General features: G+C 37.3%; 1 protein-coding gene across 3 annotated transcripts in view; it reads right to left on the bottom strand.

The window, feature by feature from the left end:
* Pdlim3 (PDZ and LIM domain 3) overlaps positions 1 to 16,321 on the bottom strand; it is a 29,992-nt gene that overhangs the window by 3,232 nt on the left and 10,439 nt on the right. The window contains exons 2-6 of one of the 3 annotated variants that reach the window (XM_042700842.1): positions 16,051 to 16,202; positions 14,499 to 14,583; positions 7,360 to 7,427; positions 2,714 to 2,977; positions 1,120 to 1,250 (exon numbers count right to left, since the gene is read on the bottom strand). In XM_042700842.1, coding sequence (XP_042556776.1) covers positions 1,120 to 1,250; positions 2,714 to 2,977; positions 7,360 to 7,427; positions 14,499 to 14,583; positions 16,051 to 16,202 — 700 coding nt within the window. Of the gene's footprint in view, positions 1 to 1,119; positions 1,251 to 2,713; positions 2,978 to 7,359; positions 7,428 to 7,774; positions 7,963 to 14,498; positions 14,584 to 16,050; positions 16,203 to 16,321 lie in introns of all 3 variants that reach the window. The other 2 variants (XM_042700826.1, XM_042700835.1) reach the window with 2 other exon arrangements.

Here is a 16,321-nt window from a genome sequence, read left to right as displayed (position 1 = left end):
TTGGTGTACAAATACCTATCTTTTTTTCTTTTGTGTGCATATCTAGGTGTGGAATGCCAGATCATCTGTGAATTTGATGTTTAACTTTTTTGAAGAACCATCATTCTGTTTTCCACGATGGCTGTGCATTTGCACCAGGAAGGCACAAAAATTCCCCTTAGCTCCACATCCTTACCAACATTCATTCCCATTTTTTTTTGTTAGAACCTATCCTGATAGGGCATTGTGTATTTTTGTCAGTCTTGGGGCTTGAACTCATGAGCCTGGATACTGTCCCCGAGATTTTTTTTTGGTGCAAGGCTAGTTCTCTACCACTTGTGCCACAACACCACTTCCAGGCTTTTCTGTTGATGTGGTACTGAGGGATTGAACCCAGGGCTTCATGCATGCTAGGCAAGCACTCTACCACTAAGCCACATTCGCAGCCTGTTTTTGTGGCTTTTATAGAAAAGTATGTATCTTCTGGGATATGAAAGCATCGGTTGAAGTATAAGCCCAGAGGAGGGCAGGAGCGGCAAGCAGTCCAGCTTACTGTCTGTGTGGCCTTGCACAAGTCCATCTTCCCCATGCCTGTGTCTTATTTGTTAACTAGGGAACATAATAACTGCTCCCTTATTGACTTTTGTGACTGTTAATGAGAATGTATGCCAGGTATTTCACACAATGCAGAATACAGTAAAGGCTCACTATTAGAATTAATTTTTGATGGTATTGGGGTTTGAATCAGTCAGGGATCACTATGATTTATTTACTTTTCCTTGAACATGGATGATAGCCTAAAGGATGAGGAGAAGCTGAGAAGTTACAGCATATTTGTTTAAAATGGAACCTTATGATACCCAATCTGAGCTAGCCCACGACTACCATGGATGGAATGTATCTCTGCTGCTTTCAACTATATTTTTGTGAATGACTGGCTTCATTTTGTGGCTCTCTGCACATGTCCTGCCAACTTTTCCTAAACAAGACATTGCCCAAGTCCTTAGCACAGGTGCCCTTGCTGGCCCATGAAGAAATCACGTGGAGCCTTCTACTTCAGTGCGTAGCTGTCCCTCCCTCCCATGCCCTCCTAGTAACATCGGGATCAGAACGTTTTAGCAGATGCTAATGGCTGCTCACCTGCACCGTCATTCACTAACTCCTGGAGAACCCTGAAGGAGCCGGATTGGCGCGGCTGGGTAGGTTCATCTCGGTTGTCATGGAGCATCCGGTACACATCTGATTGAGGGGGCACCGAAGCTGTGGGTTCACTGAAACACAAGGACTCAAGGTGAGGCACCATTAGGAGATCTGAGAGATAGCAGACACCCCAAGCATCAGCACGCTGTCTACAGCTGGGCAGGGGTTTTCTTCCAGCAAACCTCTACTCTAATGGAAGATACGATGGGTTACTTCAAAAGCATCATAAAGCAACAACTTTGGAGTCACCTCCACACTTTTCTGTCTAGCCAAAACATTTTGGAGGGCAAACGTGACTGTTAGGGCTCAACAATTTTACAAAGCAAGTCTGTGTATGGATGTATAACATTACACATATGAACAAAAGTAACTTTTCTCAGAAAAATGATGACAATCCAGATATAGATTGGGAATGAATCCAACTGGATCGTTCACAGTCATAAAGGTTGTAATAACATTCAGATTTATTTTGTTATTAAACTAAGATTATGCTATCATCTCGCTTGTAAATTGGTAAAACTGACTTATCAGAGTTGAAAAACATCTAATGTGGAAACTTTTTTCTGTGCATCAGTCAAACTGTTTAAATAATGTATTTACAGTAAGCACTTTAATTTTATTTACAATGACAGCTGCTTTGTTTTAATTTTATATTTACAAATAGAGTCATGATAATTAAAAATGCCACCATAGTATCATTTGTCAGGCAATAAATATTATCTAGAGAATATGGTTTTAACTTCACATATTTTAATTGTGCATATCTGAAAATAAGCATCTTTATATACAAGAAACTGGTTGCAAAATGACATAGTCTATTATTAGCCTGCTGTATTCACCCTGAGTCATTTTGGGGAAATTGTTACATAGCACACACAATCATTTATAAAAAGTGACTTTGCAATATTGAAAGAAGTAATAATCTCATAATAAATCATTTTGAGAAAAGCTTGGTGGCAAAAAATACTGGCAACAAATACTCATAATGAAAAAAAATTAGTCAAAATGAAAACGTGAGCTTTTCACCTATCAAACATAATCACAAGGCAAACGTTTTAAGTAGAAGAATTATTACCTCTCAGTCCTCTGACATTAGGGAAAGAAGTCGCATCTTATAAACATTCTCTAGTCTCTACCCCTCTCCTAATTTCTGACCCACAGGAGACAGACCCTCTGTTTAGGGGATTCTAGATTGCAATCACGTTTAGCAAGTGGTAAGTAAGACTTTTGTATAAACTATTTTTGAGAAGTACTAAATCAGTACTTGTCCACTGTAGCGTTCAAAAGACACACCCATTATTAGATTCTTATATGATTTCATTTCATTGCTTCTGGCCACATTTATTACTTAAAGATTCCTCAAATCATCTTTACTCTCAATTCTAGGTGTTTACAATAATTTCTTAGTAGCATTTCTTTAAAGTTTTTCCACGTATCTTTCTCTCTATTAAAACAATGTAACCAGACACCATTAAAGATGATATCACCCACGAGTTTAGTTAATATGCCAAGGGTTCCAAAAGAGTCATATTACCTCATTGAAGGTGTTTCCCCTAGAGCTGTGGAGACCTGACCCTGAAGGGTTTCCATAATATTGTCATCTGAGTACAACTGCATAGGTGTATTAAACTGAGCATGAACAATCTTCACACCGGGAAGGTCCATTTCCAAGGGAATGTTAGGGGCCATCTTAGCAGCAACTTTCAAGTCACCAGGGCAAATAGAACTTAGGGTACTGACAGAAGAAGGGGTGCTACGTCCACTGCCACCATCAATACCGGAAGGAGTACTGCATCCACTGTGTTAATGACCACGTGACACAGACAGGAGATACAGAATGGAACATGGAGAACAAGACAGAGGTTACAGGAATTGAAGACAAAAAGTAAGAGGTGAATTGTAGCAAACTGAAACACTGGCTAGAATGTGCCTTCGATACAATGTTAGAAAAATTCACAATTGGAGAAAGTTTAATAAAATTAAAAAGCACAAGGTGATATTACATTTGTTGGTTCTATTTTACTTGATTTGTAAGTTGATGGTTATATATATGTATATATAGATAGAATGGCATATAGAGTAAAAACATACAGCTAGCTTCACTTTCTAAAACTAGATCAAATAATTCTCTACCTGACAATAATATGAATGAATAACAGAAGAAATTACATTGCTGTACACTCCTTTCAGTTTCTGAACTATAGTTTTTAAAATTAGAAGACTCATGAATAATTCTTCACAAATAACAAACAAATATGCAACTGGAAGATCTAATAGAAGATTTAGGCTAAAAGTTTCATGAATAATTAACCTTTATTCTAATAATAATTGGCAATTTGTTCAACCTTCATTCAAATAATAATTGACAATAATTTGGCAATTTACTTTGCAAATATATTGTAATTGTTATATTGTACGTACGTATTGATGTTTATTGTACATTATATAGTATAAATATAATATATTGTAAATATTTAATTCCAACAATTGAAATGTTTTATAATTTCATTGTGTGAAGGATACACTTTCGAAAGGTGTTCTGTAGCTAAATACAGGAATGAGAAACAGTCAAGAAATCACTTTAAAATGAATGACTGTGGGAGAAATAAGTTTGTCTCAGAATACTGGACTATATCTTAGGGCCAAGACATATTTCCTCTACACATACGTATTTTATGTAAACATTTGGAAACACACATACATCTCCATGCATTTCTCATTTCATTTAAGACAAACTATAAGGCTTTAGGTAAAAGATTATAAAGGCCAGGCATGCAAGTTAAAAGCTAAGGAGATTTCATGTTCTTTATGGAATTGGATAGAAAGCCAATCATAGCTGAACAATTTCCTGCATGCTTGTTGTCTGTTTAATTTTGCACTGTGGATTGAACACAGGGCCTCATGCATGTTAAACACCCACTCTACCACTGAGCTACACCCTAAGCTACCTACATTCATGAAAGGAAACTCTCTCTCTCTCTCTCTTTTTCTCTCTCTCTCCTCTATCTCAATAGTTAACTTGAACCTAGAGTTTTGTGAATGGTAAGTACTCTGCCTCTTGAACCATATCCCCTGCCTTGATGTTTTGGAATTTGTTTCTGAGGTAGCATCTTGTTAACTTTTCTTGGGTTAGCCTTGAATTTAAGTTCCTACTATCTCTGAATGGCTGGGATTACAAGTGTACATCACTTTCCCTGGCTCACTGAGAGGATTAAAAACAAATTGTGTTGAGTTATCCAGTTCGATTAGCTATATAGCTTAAATCACAGGTTTGTTCCAGAGAGGGCAGTAATTTCTAGGGAAGTTGGCCTATTACAAGTTTAGCAATTCAATTTGACTCTGATTAAATAAGTTGTGCATCAATAGTGTACTAGTAGTTTGGAACATTGCCCCTCAAAATTTTGCCTTGATGAATTGTTGAAAAAAAAGAAAAAGTTCAGAACCTCCAGCACAGGGTAAAGGGGGTTCAGGGTGAGGGAAGGATGAGAGGAATGTTTAACATTTGTGTTTTGACACCTATTTTTTTTTTTAAAAACAAATCTCATTCTTGTTCCTTTCCTCCTCTCTCCAAAATTCAGCTATATATATTTCCTGGTCCTGTGGCTTGAACTCAGGGCCTGGGCACTGTCCCTAAGCCTAGCATTCTGTCACTTGAGCCACAAAACCACTTCTGGCTATTTTTGAGCAGTGTATTGGAGATAAGAGTCATGGACTTTCCTGCCTGGGGTTGGCTTTGAACCATGATTCTCACCTACTGAGTAGGTAGGATTACAAGTGTGAACCTCTGATGCCTGGCCATTCAGCTCTATTAAAGATAGCTTTAAATGATAAACTCATGAATGTCCTGTCCTTATCATTATAGTAAAATTAAAAAGATATATAAAAGGATTATGTAACTAGGTCTTTTTTTTTAAATAAAATTTGTTGTATGTCTTTAGGAAAGCCATATAGCCAGAATTAGTAGACTTAAAGTCATGGTAACTCAGAAAATGAAGTATATTAATTTCATTGTGCTTCTTTGGAAATTGTATTTATACTTACTTTACAGTGAAATAGCATTTAAGCTTCTAATATGATGTTGTTATTACTGAAGGAGTGATAGTGTAGAGAAGATATTGAAAATACAAAACCAAGGAAATGATGCAGTGGAAACAGAATGGGAATCAGGAACAAAGAGGTCATACGGGATGGCCCCAAGTTGCCTGCATGAAGCACATTTGCTGAGCATTTATTATTCTGTTCCAGCTTCATTTCTAGGTGTCAGACAAGTCCTGGGCTGGTATGGGGCTTTTTCTAGGAGGAAAGCTGTCTTTGGTAGTCATCACCTTCTTAACACTTTCTTCCTTCTCTTCTACTCCAGATTTCCTTTCTGGGGCTGAAATAATAAAACTGCTTTGTTTTGAGGTGTTTTTGGCACCTGCTTCTAGCTGATTGAAAGGTTTGTATTTGGCAGTCACGAATTAAGTGACAATTTACCACTTGCAGAAGAAGCAAGTCCAGTGTCTACAGGTGCTAATAGCATACACCTAATAGCGACGAGCATTTTGAAAAGCTGGTGAGTAGATGTCTCACTTAAAAGCACTTAATTTTGTTGGTCATGGGGCTTGAACTCAGGTCCTGAGTGCTGTCTCTGAGTTCTTCTGTTCAAGTTTGGCACTCTACCACTTTCAGTCACAGTGCCAACTCTTACCTCTGGAGGTAAGAGTCATTGGGACTATTCAGCTTTCGCTGGCTTTGAACTGCAATCCTCAGATCTCAGCCTTTTGAGTAGCTAGGATTACAGGAGTGAGCCACCAGCCCTGGCATCTTAAATTATTTTTGAAGAACAGAAGGATTAAATAAATTATGAGATCAATCCACCTATGTCTCTTCCCCCCCCAATTTGTATGTAAGTCATTATTCAATGTTCTTAACCCAAAGATGACCTCAGTCTAACCGCAGATTCCTCTCCTCCTTGCTGACTAGTTGGGTTGAGTCAGAACAATGAGTGTGAGATTTTCTGATGTTACTTTTTCAGATTTTAGTTTCTTTTCCCATATGTTGAAGCTCCATTTCTGGAGAAGACACTTGAAAAGGAGTAGCTGGAGCTGGTCAGTTTCCCTGACTGACAGGTAAGAATTTACATCTTGCTCATGATTATTTGTCTTGGAATAATGGATTGGCTATGAGAATCAGAAACCTCTCTCTCTAGTCTTACCTTATGCTTGTTTCACCCAGGTGGAAAAAGTTCCTTTTCCAGGGGCGTTTCTTTCTTTGCAAGTTTCCATGAGAATGAAAATTAATAATAATAATAGCAATAATAATAATTATTATCACTATTATCGATAAGCAAATATCCATCAATGTGTCTTTCCCCAGTCCTTTTACTTTTAGTTTTTTTTTTTTTTTTTTGTCATTCATGGGGCCTGAACTCTGGGCCTGGGCACTGTCTCTCAGCTCTTCAGCTCAAGGCTAGCGCTCTACCACTTGAGCCACAGTGCCACTTCCAACTTTTTCTGCTTATGTGGTACTGAGGAATTGAACCCAGGGCCTCATGCATTCAAGGCAAGTGCTCTACCACTGAGCCACCTTCCCAGGCCCTTAGTTTGTTTTTAGATAGGGTCTTGTGCTAACTTTGCCAGAGCTGGCCTCACACCATTATATTCCTTTCTCTATCTCCTGAGTAGCTAGGATTATAGGCATTCACTATCATGCTTAGCCCTGAACATTTCTTTTTAACTAAGGGCTAGAAGGAGTAAGATTTGAAGAATCTTTGAGAAGTATTGCGGTGGGATGACCAGTGTCTGTCAAACAGATAAAGCAACCCCAGCCAGATTAGCTCCCTAATTCTGACCAGGGGCTAGTTTCCATTTTCTGTTCCTGTCGGCTAGGCTTTCCTGACCTGAGGCAAACTAGTCTCCCAGATTCAAATATCACCATGTTCTGGATAGGGACACTAGTTATAAATACACACGATGAGGCCTGCCTAAGATTACATCTGTCATCCTGCCAATAGTTACTCTTATAAGGAAGCAATTCGGCTACTCTTCTCTGCTGAGTGAGTTTGTTTCTTTTTGCTTCTGACATAAGCCTTACAAAGAGAAAAGTCACTCCAAGCACCTAACAGTTACTTTTCTTTGTGATTAGTAAGAATTGTTTAAAAGAGCATGCACTTCAAACTTCACAATCTCAGTTTATGACCTGCTACGGCCTGGGATTATGAAAGGTTTGGGCCGAATATTGTGCTTGTGTTCAAAGTAGTTCATGTCCTGTAAAAACAAAGGGTTAAAAAAAGTCCCTCAGTGGAAGATCTATTTTGGGTAAGATCGGGTGAATGATAATTGTCTACAGAGAATTATTTACCACCAAATATTGAGCAATATGAGCTTAATGATGGACCTAGAGACATTTCTTCCCTGTCTGATCACTCAATGTTTAGAAACTGGCAAATGGGCTCTAAAAGTGGTCTTTAAAAATAACAACAATAATAAAACAACCCTCTAGTGCTTTTAGGAAAGCAAAAAGAAAACCACAAGAGTTGGACTTTTGGAAGGAAGGCAAAACATTTTATCACTGTCAAGAACATCGTGACGACAACTAAGAACCCAGTACTTACTTTTGAGGAGAACTAGGAATGAGACCTCGCAGCTGTCCGTGCAGGGCATCTTGGATATTGCTGGTTGAATAGAGCCCAATTGGCGAGTTATAGGAAGCGCTCACTACCTGTCTTTTGTCATCAATGTTTGCGGCTGCAACAAAAGGCTGGGCCCTTCTGTTGTGTGCAGTACCAATGGGTTTGAATTCCTGTACATGGCAGACAAAACACACAGCCACAGAATGCACACAAAGCCATTAGTGAGCAAGACTAAAGGCATTGCTGTTGTTAATGAAGGCATCTTTACTTGCTTTGGGATGGATAGAATGGTTACAGGAAGAGTTAGGGAGACATCTTTCTACCATCCCTCTGAAAATTACATGCGAGCGATATCTTACCATGCATAGGGATGGGCCATCTGTACAGATATTATAGCATATCTAAACACTGTATCTCTTGCCAGTCAGCTTCTGCCTTGTTCATCCACTTATTTCTAATGACTTATTTGAATACTGAAAGTTTGCGTAAGAACTGTGCTTTTTAAAAAACTATTAATAGACTTAACTTTTTCTTATTTAGAAATCATGAATCTTTTTATTCTATTAATATCTTCTTTGTGTGTGTGTGTGTGTGTAGTGCTGGGGATTGAACCCAGGGCCCCATTCATACTTGCTTAGCACAAGGTCTTGGGGTTACCTTCCTCTGCAGGAATGCTGGGCTCATGTCAGAAAGTGAGCCACAGCAGCATGTATGAGTTGAAGAGGATTTTTACTTTGTTTCTTGGGACACAGGATCACAGAGTCTTAGACACTGAATTTGAAATATACTAGAATAATTGGAAACCTATATTTATATTTTTACCATAGGAATAATACTTTTGAGTTTGGAACACATGTATAATTTGTAAAGGTATTAAATCTTACTTTTCTATTCTATACAACAGAAGAAACCAGCAGGGAATACTAAACTAGATGTGAACCAGTTCAGTTCCACAAACAGTCAATCCTATGATTCTGTCTCCAGGAGAGTGTCTCAGTGCAGAGGTGCTGGCATGAAGCATTATTGCCATTTCTGTTAGGCAGCAGACTGACTGTAACAACCATCTGGAACTGTAGAAATGTTCCAGCTTTGAATTACAGAACAGAAGAAAATATGTGCAGTCCAACATCCACATAGTGGCACAGTGTGATTGTTTTAGCTGCTTAATCATGAATTTGCATTGGCTCTCTTTTATCTTAAACATTTTGATTAGCTATTAGTAGAGCCTGAAAAAAGTGAACTGGAAATAATTGTAAGTAATAGAAATGGCCACGATTTAGAGCTTTGTAACTATTTCTGGTATGAAAGAAGACAGGAGGCTAATCGCCTAATATATTTGTGGTGGATTATAAAATTTTTCAGGCTAATTAAAGTGTGAATCATGAAGGAAAGAACCACTCGAGGTTTTCGTGAAGCTTAGTTTTTTTTTCTTAACAAAGTATGATTAAAAATCATGGTAAACAATTAAATTGACAATAATTAGTTTCCTCAGCATCTTCACTGGAAAAAAAATCTCTGCTTTTATCTTTGCCTTGAAATAATGACCAAATATGGATAGTGATTGTTCTGTAAATGAAGCAAGTTCTCTGCAACATTTGTGCATTAGTAATTTCTACTAGACTTCTAAATAATAGCACATATGTTAATTGGCTCCAAGCTTTCTCTTTACCATTTTTAGTTTTGGTTATATACATTACCAATGTCACAACTGAGTAATATGTTGTTTGTTTTTAAACTCTATTTTGAACTCAGGTCACAGAAAAGAAGTCTTTGTAAAACAGGCTTAAAACATTTTTATTTAGGCTTTGCAAAGCATTAGTTTATTGGCTTCTAGAGTCATTCTTCCAAGCGCAGTGAGTTGTATGCACCAAAGGTAAACAAGGACCTGAAAAGTATGGTACTAGGAAGCAATGTCACACAGAATGAAAGGACAAAACCCATTAGAAGTTTGCTGTTCTACTTTCATTCCTTTTTGCTTTTCTTGGAAAAGCATGTACAACCCTTTTTTTTTTTTTTTTAAAAAAAAAACCCATTATATAGCAGCTAAGAACATCTAGCTCTTGTTTATTCTATCCAGATTGACAAAAAAAAAATCATCAAATAATATTCTCTCTCAGGGTTTCAAAAAGTAATCATTCAAGTTAAAATGATTATTTTGAATATTAGGAGCTTATAGTAAGTAATAATATTTTCAAAGAATGAAATGGTGAGGCTGCCAGAGTGAAAACTAGTGAATTTGATGGAGCTCTGGTAACACTGGGAGAATGTGGGTCCTGATTGTCTATTTCCCCAGTCTTTGAAATGACCTTAGGAATGACAACACTCACAGACAGTTCAGCTTCAATTTTTCCTACGTGAAGAAGTTGCGCATAGATGATGATTTATTACCAACTCCATCCGAAAGAGTAAGTTTTCCCCATACAATTCATTTTTTCTCTTATTTTCCTGTGGCTTATATTTTCACATAAAAAGGGCAGGAAAATAAGAGAAACAAAGCTGTGAATGAACATTTATTTGATGAAGGCCCAGTGAAGACATTTTGTATTTCATCAGGCTTGAAACTTATGAACACCCTTGCTATGCATGCTCACTATTCAAATGCAAAATAAAGTCACCCTTAAAAACATTTTATTTTCTCCAGTGATGTGTTTCAAGTGTTCCCATAGCTCACTGGGAAAAAGTCTGGGGAAATGGTGATTATGAAATTTGTTCTGTGTAGGCTGCCTTCTACTTTTGAAAACATTGTAAGTTGAAGTTGATTTTACAAAAATAAATTGTGACTGCCCAAGTAAGTTATGTCTTTATTATAAACTGTGAGGAGGAGTCAGTCGTGTATACAGAAATGGAGACAGCTTTCTTCCTGTGCAACCATTTTTGTTTCTGAAAGGCATTTCCCTACTGTGATAGCCACCTTATACTTTTGAGTCATCCAATTGCCATTAAACTAAAATAGACAAAACAGTTTATCTGAAAACAAATATACCCTTATTCTAGAGCAATGCTTTGCTTAGGAAAAGGCATAGACCGACAAGATTGTATGAAAGGAATTTATTCAGTTGTTGAGAAATGATCTAAACAACTTCTAATGTCTTTTTTGAGCTACAATTCAAGTTAAATCTATAAAAACACAAAGTTAACTCTTTAGCAACAGCACAGAGAAAAAGAAAATCTAGGTATTAAAATTTGATATCAATTGTTACTATAACTGTTTATCGAAAAGTCCAGGCCTAAACTTATTGATAGAGAAAAATATATCCATTAACATATTATTACTTAAGGTTGGACCATAGATGGCAGGAAATAATACATATATATGTATATATATTATTTATTTATTTATTTTTATTTCTGGTACTGGGGCTTGAACTCAGGTCCTAGACACTATCCCTGGGCTTTTTTGCTCAAGGCTAGTGTTCTGTTGTTTGAGCCATAGCCTGACCTATGGCCTTTTGGTAGTTAATTGGAGAGAAAGTATCACAGACTTTCCTGCCTGGATTGGCTTTGAACTGTGATCCTCAAATCTTAGCTTCCTGAGTAGCTAGGATTACAGGTATGAGCCACTAGTGTGAATATTTTATTCTAATAGCAAAAGTCACTTTTGATCGAAGTGTGACTTGGGTAGAGAAACATTGTATTGATCACCAACATTTTACTACTAATCTATTTATTTCTCAAACAGGCCTCTGTTGTTCAAAGGACTGCTATATTTGCAGAGTTTTTATCAAAAGAAATCTCTTTGCTTAACTTTGTATTGCTTACAAAAACCCCAAATAACCATAACTTAGTTTTTTTCTAGTTGATTATATATATTGCACAGGTCACAAATGTGTAATAATTAAAAAAAAGATCTAACATTTTCTTTTTAGTTCTTTTTAATTATTTTTATTATCTTCAAATAGTTGTACAAGGAGGTACAAGTGTGTACTTTGTTCAAAGAAAATTCCTCTATGTTCTCAGAACATTCTGTTTTCGGAAATGCTGGTTCTGAAGTACTACATTATATGAGATGGTCATGAAGGAATCTGGCCGAAGAGTCTCCATAAGGAATAGAAATACTTTGGTCCAATAAGAAAAGGGCTGAAATTGTTCTTATCTCTGAGCCCTTCAAACACTGGCCTCTTGGAGAGGATGCCAGGAAGAATTAGTCATGACTCAAGCTAGTGGAATTTTTAAAGGCTCCTTCTGACTGGCTTCTTTCGTTCTTAACCTAATCTTCACCTTCAACGAAAAGAAATCTCATTTCCTTTTTTGTCATTTGTAGGGTCATAAATATTCATGTTTCTAACCTCAAAATGCAGGACATATGGACCAATACATGATTGAAAAGAGAGACCAGTGTATTTAAGATCAGGATTAGGCCTGAAAATCCAATTCTTAGAAAAGTTAAAAATGAATGCTAACAGATTAGCCAAAGAGGAGTTACTCTTAATCTCCAATTCTGGAGAGATATTAGCAAAGCACAGACTCTCATAGTAGCCTAAGCTTTAATAAATAGCTGTGCTTTAATAAATGGTCACTGGATTACCTACATGCCAGAATGGGAGAACAGACCAGTGATTGAGGATTTCTGGGGCATTGGTCAGTCTGTCTACTACTTGGTCCTATGATGAAACAGGGCTTAAGAAATTAGGAGAAACAATTTCCAAAAGGGTGCTGTACAATTTTGGTTGTGTGCCATATATGGAAAAAGAAATGTAGAATTGGTCAACAAATGAATGTGTGCATAAGGCACTTAAATTTCTTGTTCCCTTCCCTCTCTCCCTCCCTCCTTTCCTCCTTCCTTTTTCCTTTCCTCCCTCTTTCCAGGCCTTGGTAGCTCATACTTGCAACTTACCCATAATCTTAGTTACTCAGGAGGTTGAGACCTGAGTTTCATAGTTGAAAGCCAACTCAGGAAGAAATGTCCATAAGAAATACCTCCAATTAACCAGTAGAAATGTGTACTGAAGGTATGGCCCAAATGGTAGAGATTTGGACGTGAATGAAAAAGCTGAATAAAGAGCACAAGACCCTGAGTATCACAATAGAAAAAAAATGCTAGGATAAGAAACTTGTAAACTCCCTCTAAAGAGCACATAAGATGTTTCTCCTGGGGAAGTGTTATATTTTAACCAAAAATAAGGCTTTGATCCCGTAAGTATATCTTTCATGATAACAATGAAGAAAGCCACCATTATTATAAAATAGCTAAAATAGTCATAATGAGAACAGGAATCTCTTTCACTTAGGCACTTTTCTACCTCACTATCAAGAAAGCCAACGAGGCTTTCTGCTCACAGTCTGAAACTGGATGGCGAATCTAACTAATGGTGACAGACACTACTTATTTGACTATGAACAATTGCATGTGCCAAGTTCTTTGCTTATACTGATTTATTTAAATCTTTGAGAAGCCCTCTGAGATACTTATATTTATGTAGTGCTACCTCTGTGTCATCCAGAAGGAAGAAGAGGCTTACAGATGCAAATGAAAGGCATGGAAGATAAACTCAGGGGGTAATGATCCGGAAAGGGAGTCCACTACTGAAGTATAAGTGACAAATATGCTTTCAGCTCATCCTCATTAGATATATAGAAAAAGGACATGCTCAAATATCTAGCCATTTTATAGGAGAGCTTGTTTAAAAGGGATATTGAATTCACTTTAAGCCTTGTGAGTTTCTGAGTAGAGCTTCCTAAATCCTGTTCTTAATTAGATTTTTCAGTATATCACAATTGAAGTTTGATTTAATTTCAGTCGATTTGGACTTTCTGAAAGTAGACATAATCAGATAAGCATCAGATTATTAGCTCGTGACATAGAGTTTCATCAAGGAAAAATCCTCTGTTTTGTAACACTGGCTAAATAGGTACATGATAACATAATTTAAATCCTTTTTCTAAGATAAATTTAATTATATAATTCCAGAACTGGTAACTAAAGAAAGATGTAAAAATAAGATCTCTGTGAGAACCTTAAAGCAGTGAAGTTTGAAATAAGAATAAGATCAGAGACACCTGTTACAAATGTAAAGCCTATTTTGTTTTGTGTTAATAGCATAAACTTCATAGATTACCTCATTTGGCCTAAGTCCATTATAAGAAGTGAAAAAGTGAACTCTATGTAGAGCCAGCCAAATTCTTCCTTATGAAATATACTTATTTTTATCAAACTATTCACCTAGGTTTACTTTCCCTTTTCCTGCCTCTGTCTCTGTGGTTTGAATGGTAGTTTGAACTCAAGGCCTCATGTTCTCTAGACAGGCACTATGCCATTTGAACCAACACCCTCTCACTCGTTTTTTGGTTTTAGTTTTGTTTTTGGATAAGATTTTGTGTTTTTGCCTGGATCCTGGCTTATCCTGGATCTCGAACTTCCTACCTCTGACTTCCCACATAGCTGGGATATATGCGTGTTCCATCATGTCCTGTTTATTGACTGAAATGAGAATTGTACATCTTTTTGTCTGAAAGTGCAGTCTTCCTCATCTCCACCTCTTCAAGTAGCTGGGATTACATGAATGAGTCACCGTGCCTATTGCCTTTTTTTCTTGATCTAAGAAAGTATGGATCATAATAGATTAATTTTAGAGAGTAAAGATAGATCACTACTTCATTAGATGACTTGTTCCAATGTTTGCATTTGTATTGTCCCCTCTCTGCTGCATCCCCAGCATTGGAAAGGAAATATACTGTGAGTGTGTATCATTTATGATAAAATTCATACCTGTGGTTCTGCTTCTAAGTTGATTTTGAAAGGATGAGCTTTTCCATCTTCTGATACCTGTGGAGACCATAAGCGTGTTTCTGCCCTGAAAATCAAACAAAGTTTGTAAATGTCCAATTCGAGTAGAACTTCTAGGTTTAGTATCCCTTAATTTCCATTGTGATTTTTGAGGACACTAACAGCCCTTAATAAGTAAATCAAGAAGAAAATTTTTGCTTACTAATTTTTATTTTCCCATTCAATTAGATTCCTTTTAGGGAATCTTGAATAGATCAGGGCCAGTTGTAGTGCAGTGTGTGATATCTAGAGAAAGCAGGATTCCCAATACATGTAGGAATCAACAGAAGAGGGAAGTTCTGAAGGCATATCTTAAAGATAGTAGGAGGTAGACTATGTCTCCCCTCAGCCCCTCTATTCTACTCAAGGCATCATAGAAAACAGAGAGGGGCTGGCCAGATGGATTTACTACTGACATCAAAGAACTAAGCTGTGTTTAACTCTTCTTGAGCATCTGAGACCCAGTGTCTTCTAAGGGACTGGGTACTTAGGAGAGGTACAATATTATGAAGACATAGGAACAGAATCTATTATTTCACAGGCCACTGGTAGAGTAGCTAAGTGATTGAGATTTTTCTACCTCAAACATGTGTGACTATTGCATCAACAATGTAATCATGCACAGATAACCATGAAAACCAATAGCTGAGATTCCAACTGGGGTTCTGTTAAGAATATCTTATTGGAAGGGGGACAGAATCAGAAATATCTCAGTATTTAACATCCATATGCACACGTATTTCCCACTTTATAATATTCTTTTGTTTGAAATCTCTACAAAACAGAAAACAGGCTGGATGCCAGTGGATCACACCTGTAATCCTAGCTACTCAGGAGGCTACTCAGACCTGAGCAAAGTGGGGCAGGAAAGTCTGTGAGTCTCTTATCTCTAAGTAATCACCAAAAAGCCAGAAATGGAGCTTTGGCTCAAGTGGTAGAGTACTAGCCTTGAGCAAAAAAGCTCAGAGAAGGCACCTAGGGCCTGAGATCAAGACTTAAAATGGGCACAAACAAAACAAACCAAAACAAACTTCTCCCCCATCAAACAGCATACAATATTAACCACCAGTTTTAACATGATGACATTTTGGTGCATCAAGAGATTCTTTTAGTTGCATCTCTACATTCTATGCCACCATTTCATTCTATGCTACCGTGAAAAGAGCAGGGCAATGAGCCATTTTCTTCCGAGTTTTTAGGGCCAATGTCTATTTTTATAATTAAGCAACTGGACTACTATCTGGAGAAACATTTCATTTGGCCTCTTTGATTATTTTGACATTGCAAAAAATTGTATTTCAAATTGGCTTATCCAATCCACATCTACTAGGTTAGCTGACTGTAGTGAAGATCAGAATAAAGTAGCCAATATATACAAAGAGCCCATCACAAGTGTAGGCCCTGCCACAACTCTCATTCGGAAGAGGAAATCATCTGTAGTGCTGGTTCAGATTCGTCCCCCTAACAAGCTTTATCACCACAAATTCAAGAACACCTGTCAATTTTGAGACACAGCTGATGGGCTGCTGCCTTAATTCTGTCCTGTGCGTCAGCATGCGTCATGGACTCTGTGCCAAAGCCATCAATCGCCAGGATCACGTCTCCAGGACACAGGTTGGCAGCTGCCGCCTTGCTTCCGGGAGTAATCTGGAAGAAATCAAAGCATAATTTCAAAACAACATCTGGAATTATCTTGAATTTTGTGCCTGACATTTATATTTTAGCCTGGAAGACTATTTTTTAAATGTTTCATGAGGCAGGAAATC

The sequence above is a fragment of the Dipodomys spectabilis genome, unplaced genomic scaffold (assembly GCF_019054845.1).
Source record: "Dipodomys spectabilis isolate Male_0828 unplaced genomic scaffold, ASM1905484v1 ptg000009l, whole genome shotgun sequence".
NCBI lineage: Eukaryota > Metazoa > Chordata > Mammalia > Rodentia > Heteromyidae > Dipodomys > Dipodomys spectabilis.
The sequence above is the reverse complement of the archived record's forward strand: the minus strand, read 5'-3'. Positions and strand labels throughout refer to the sequence as shown.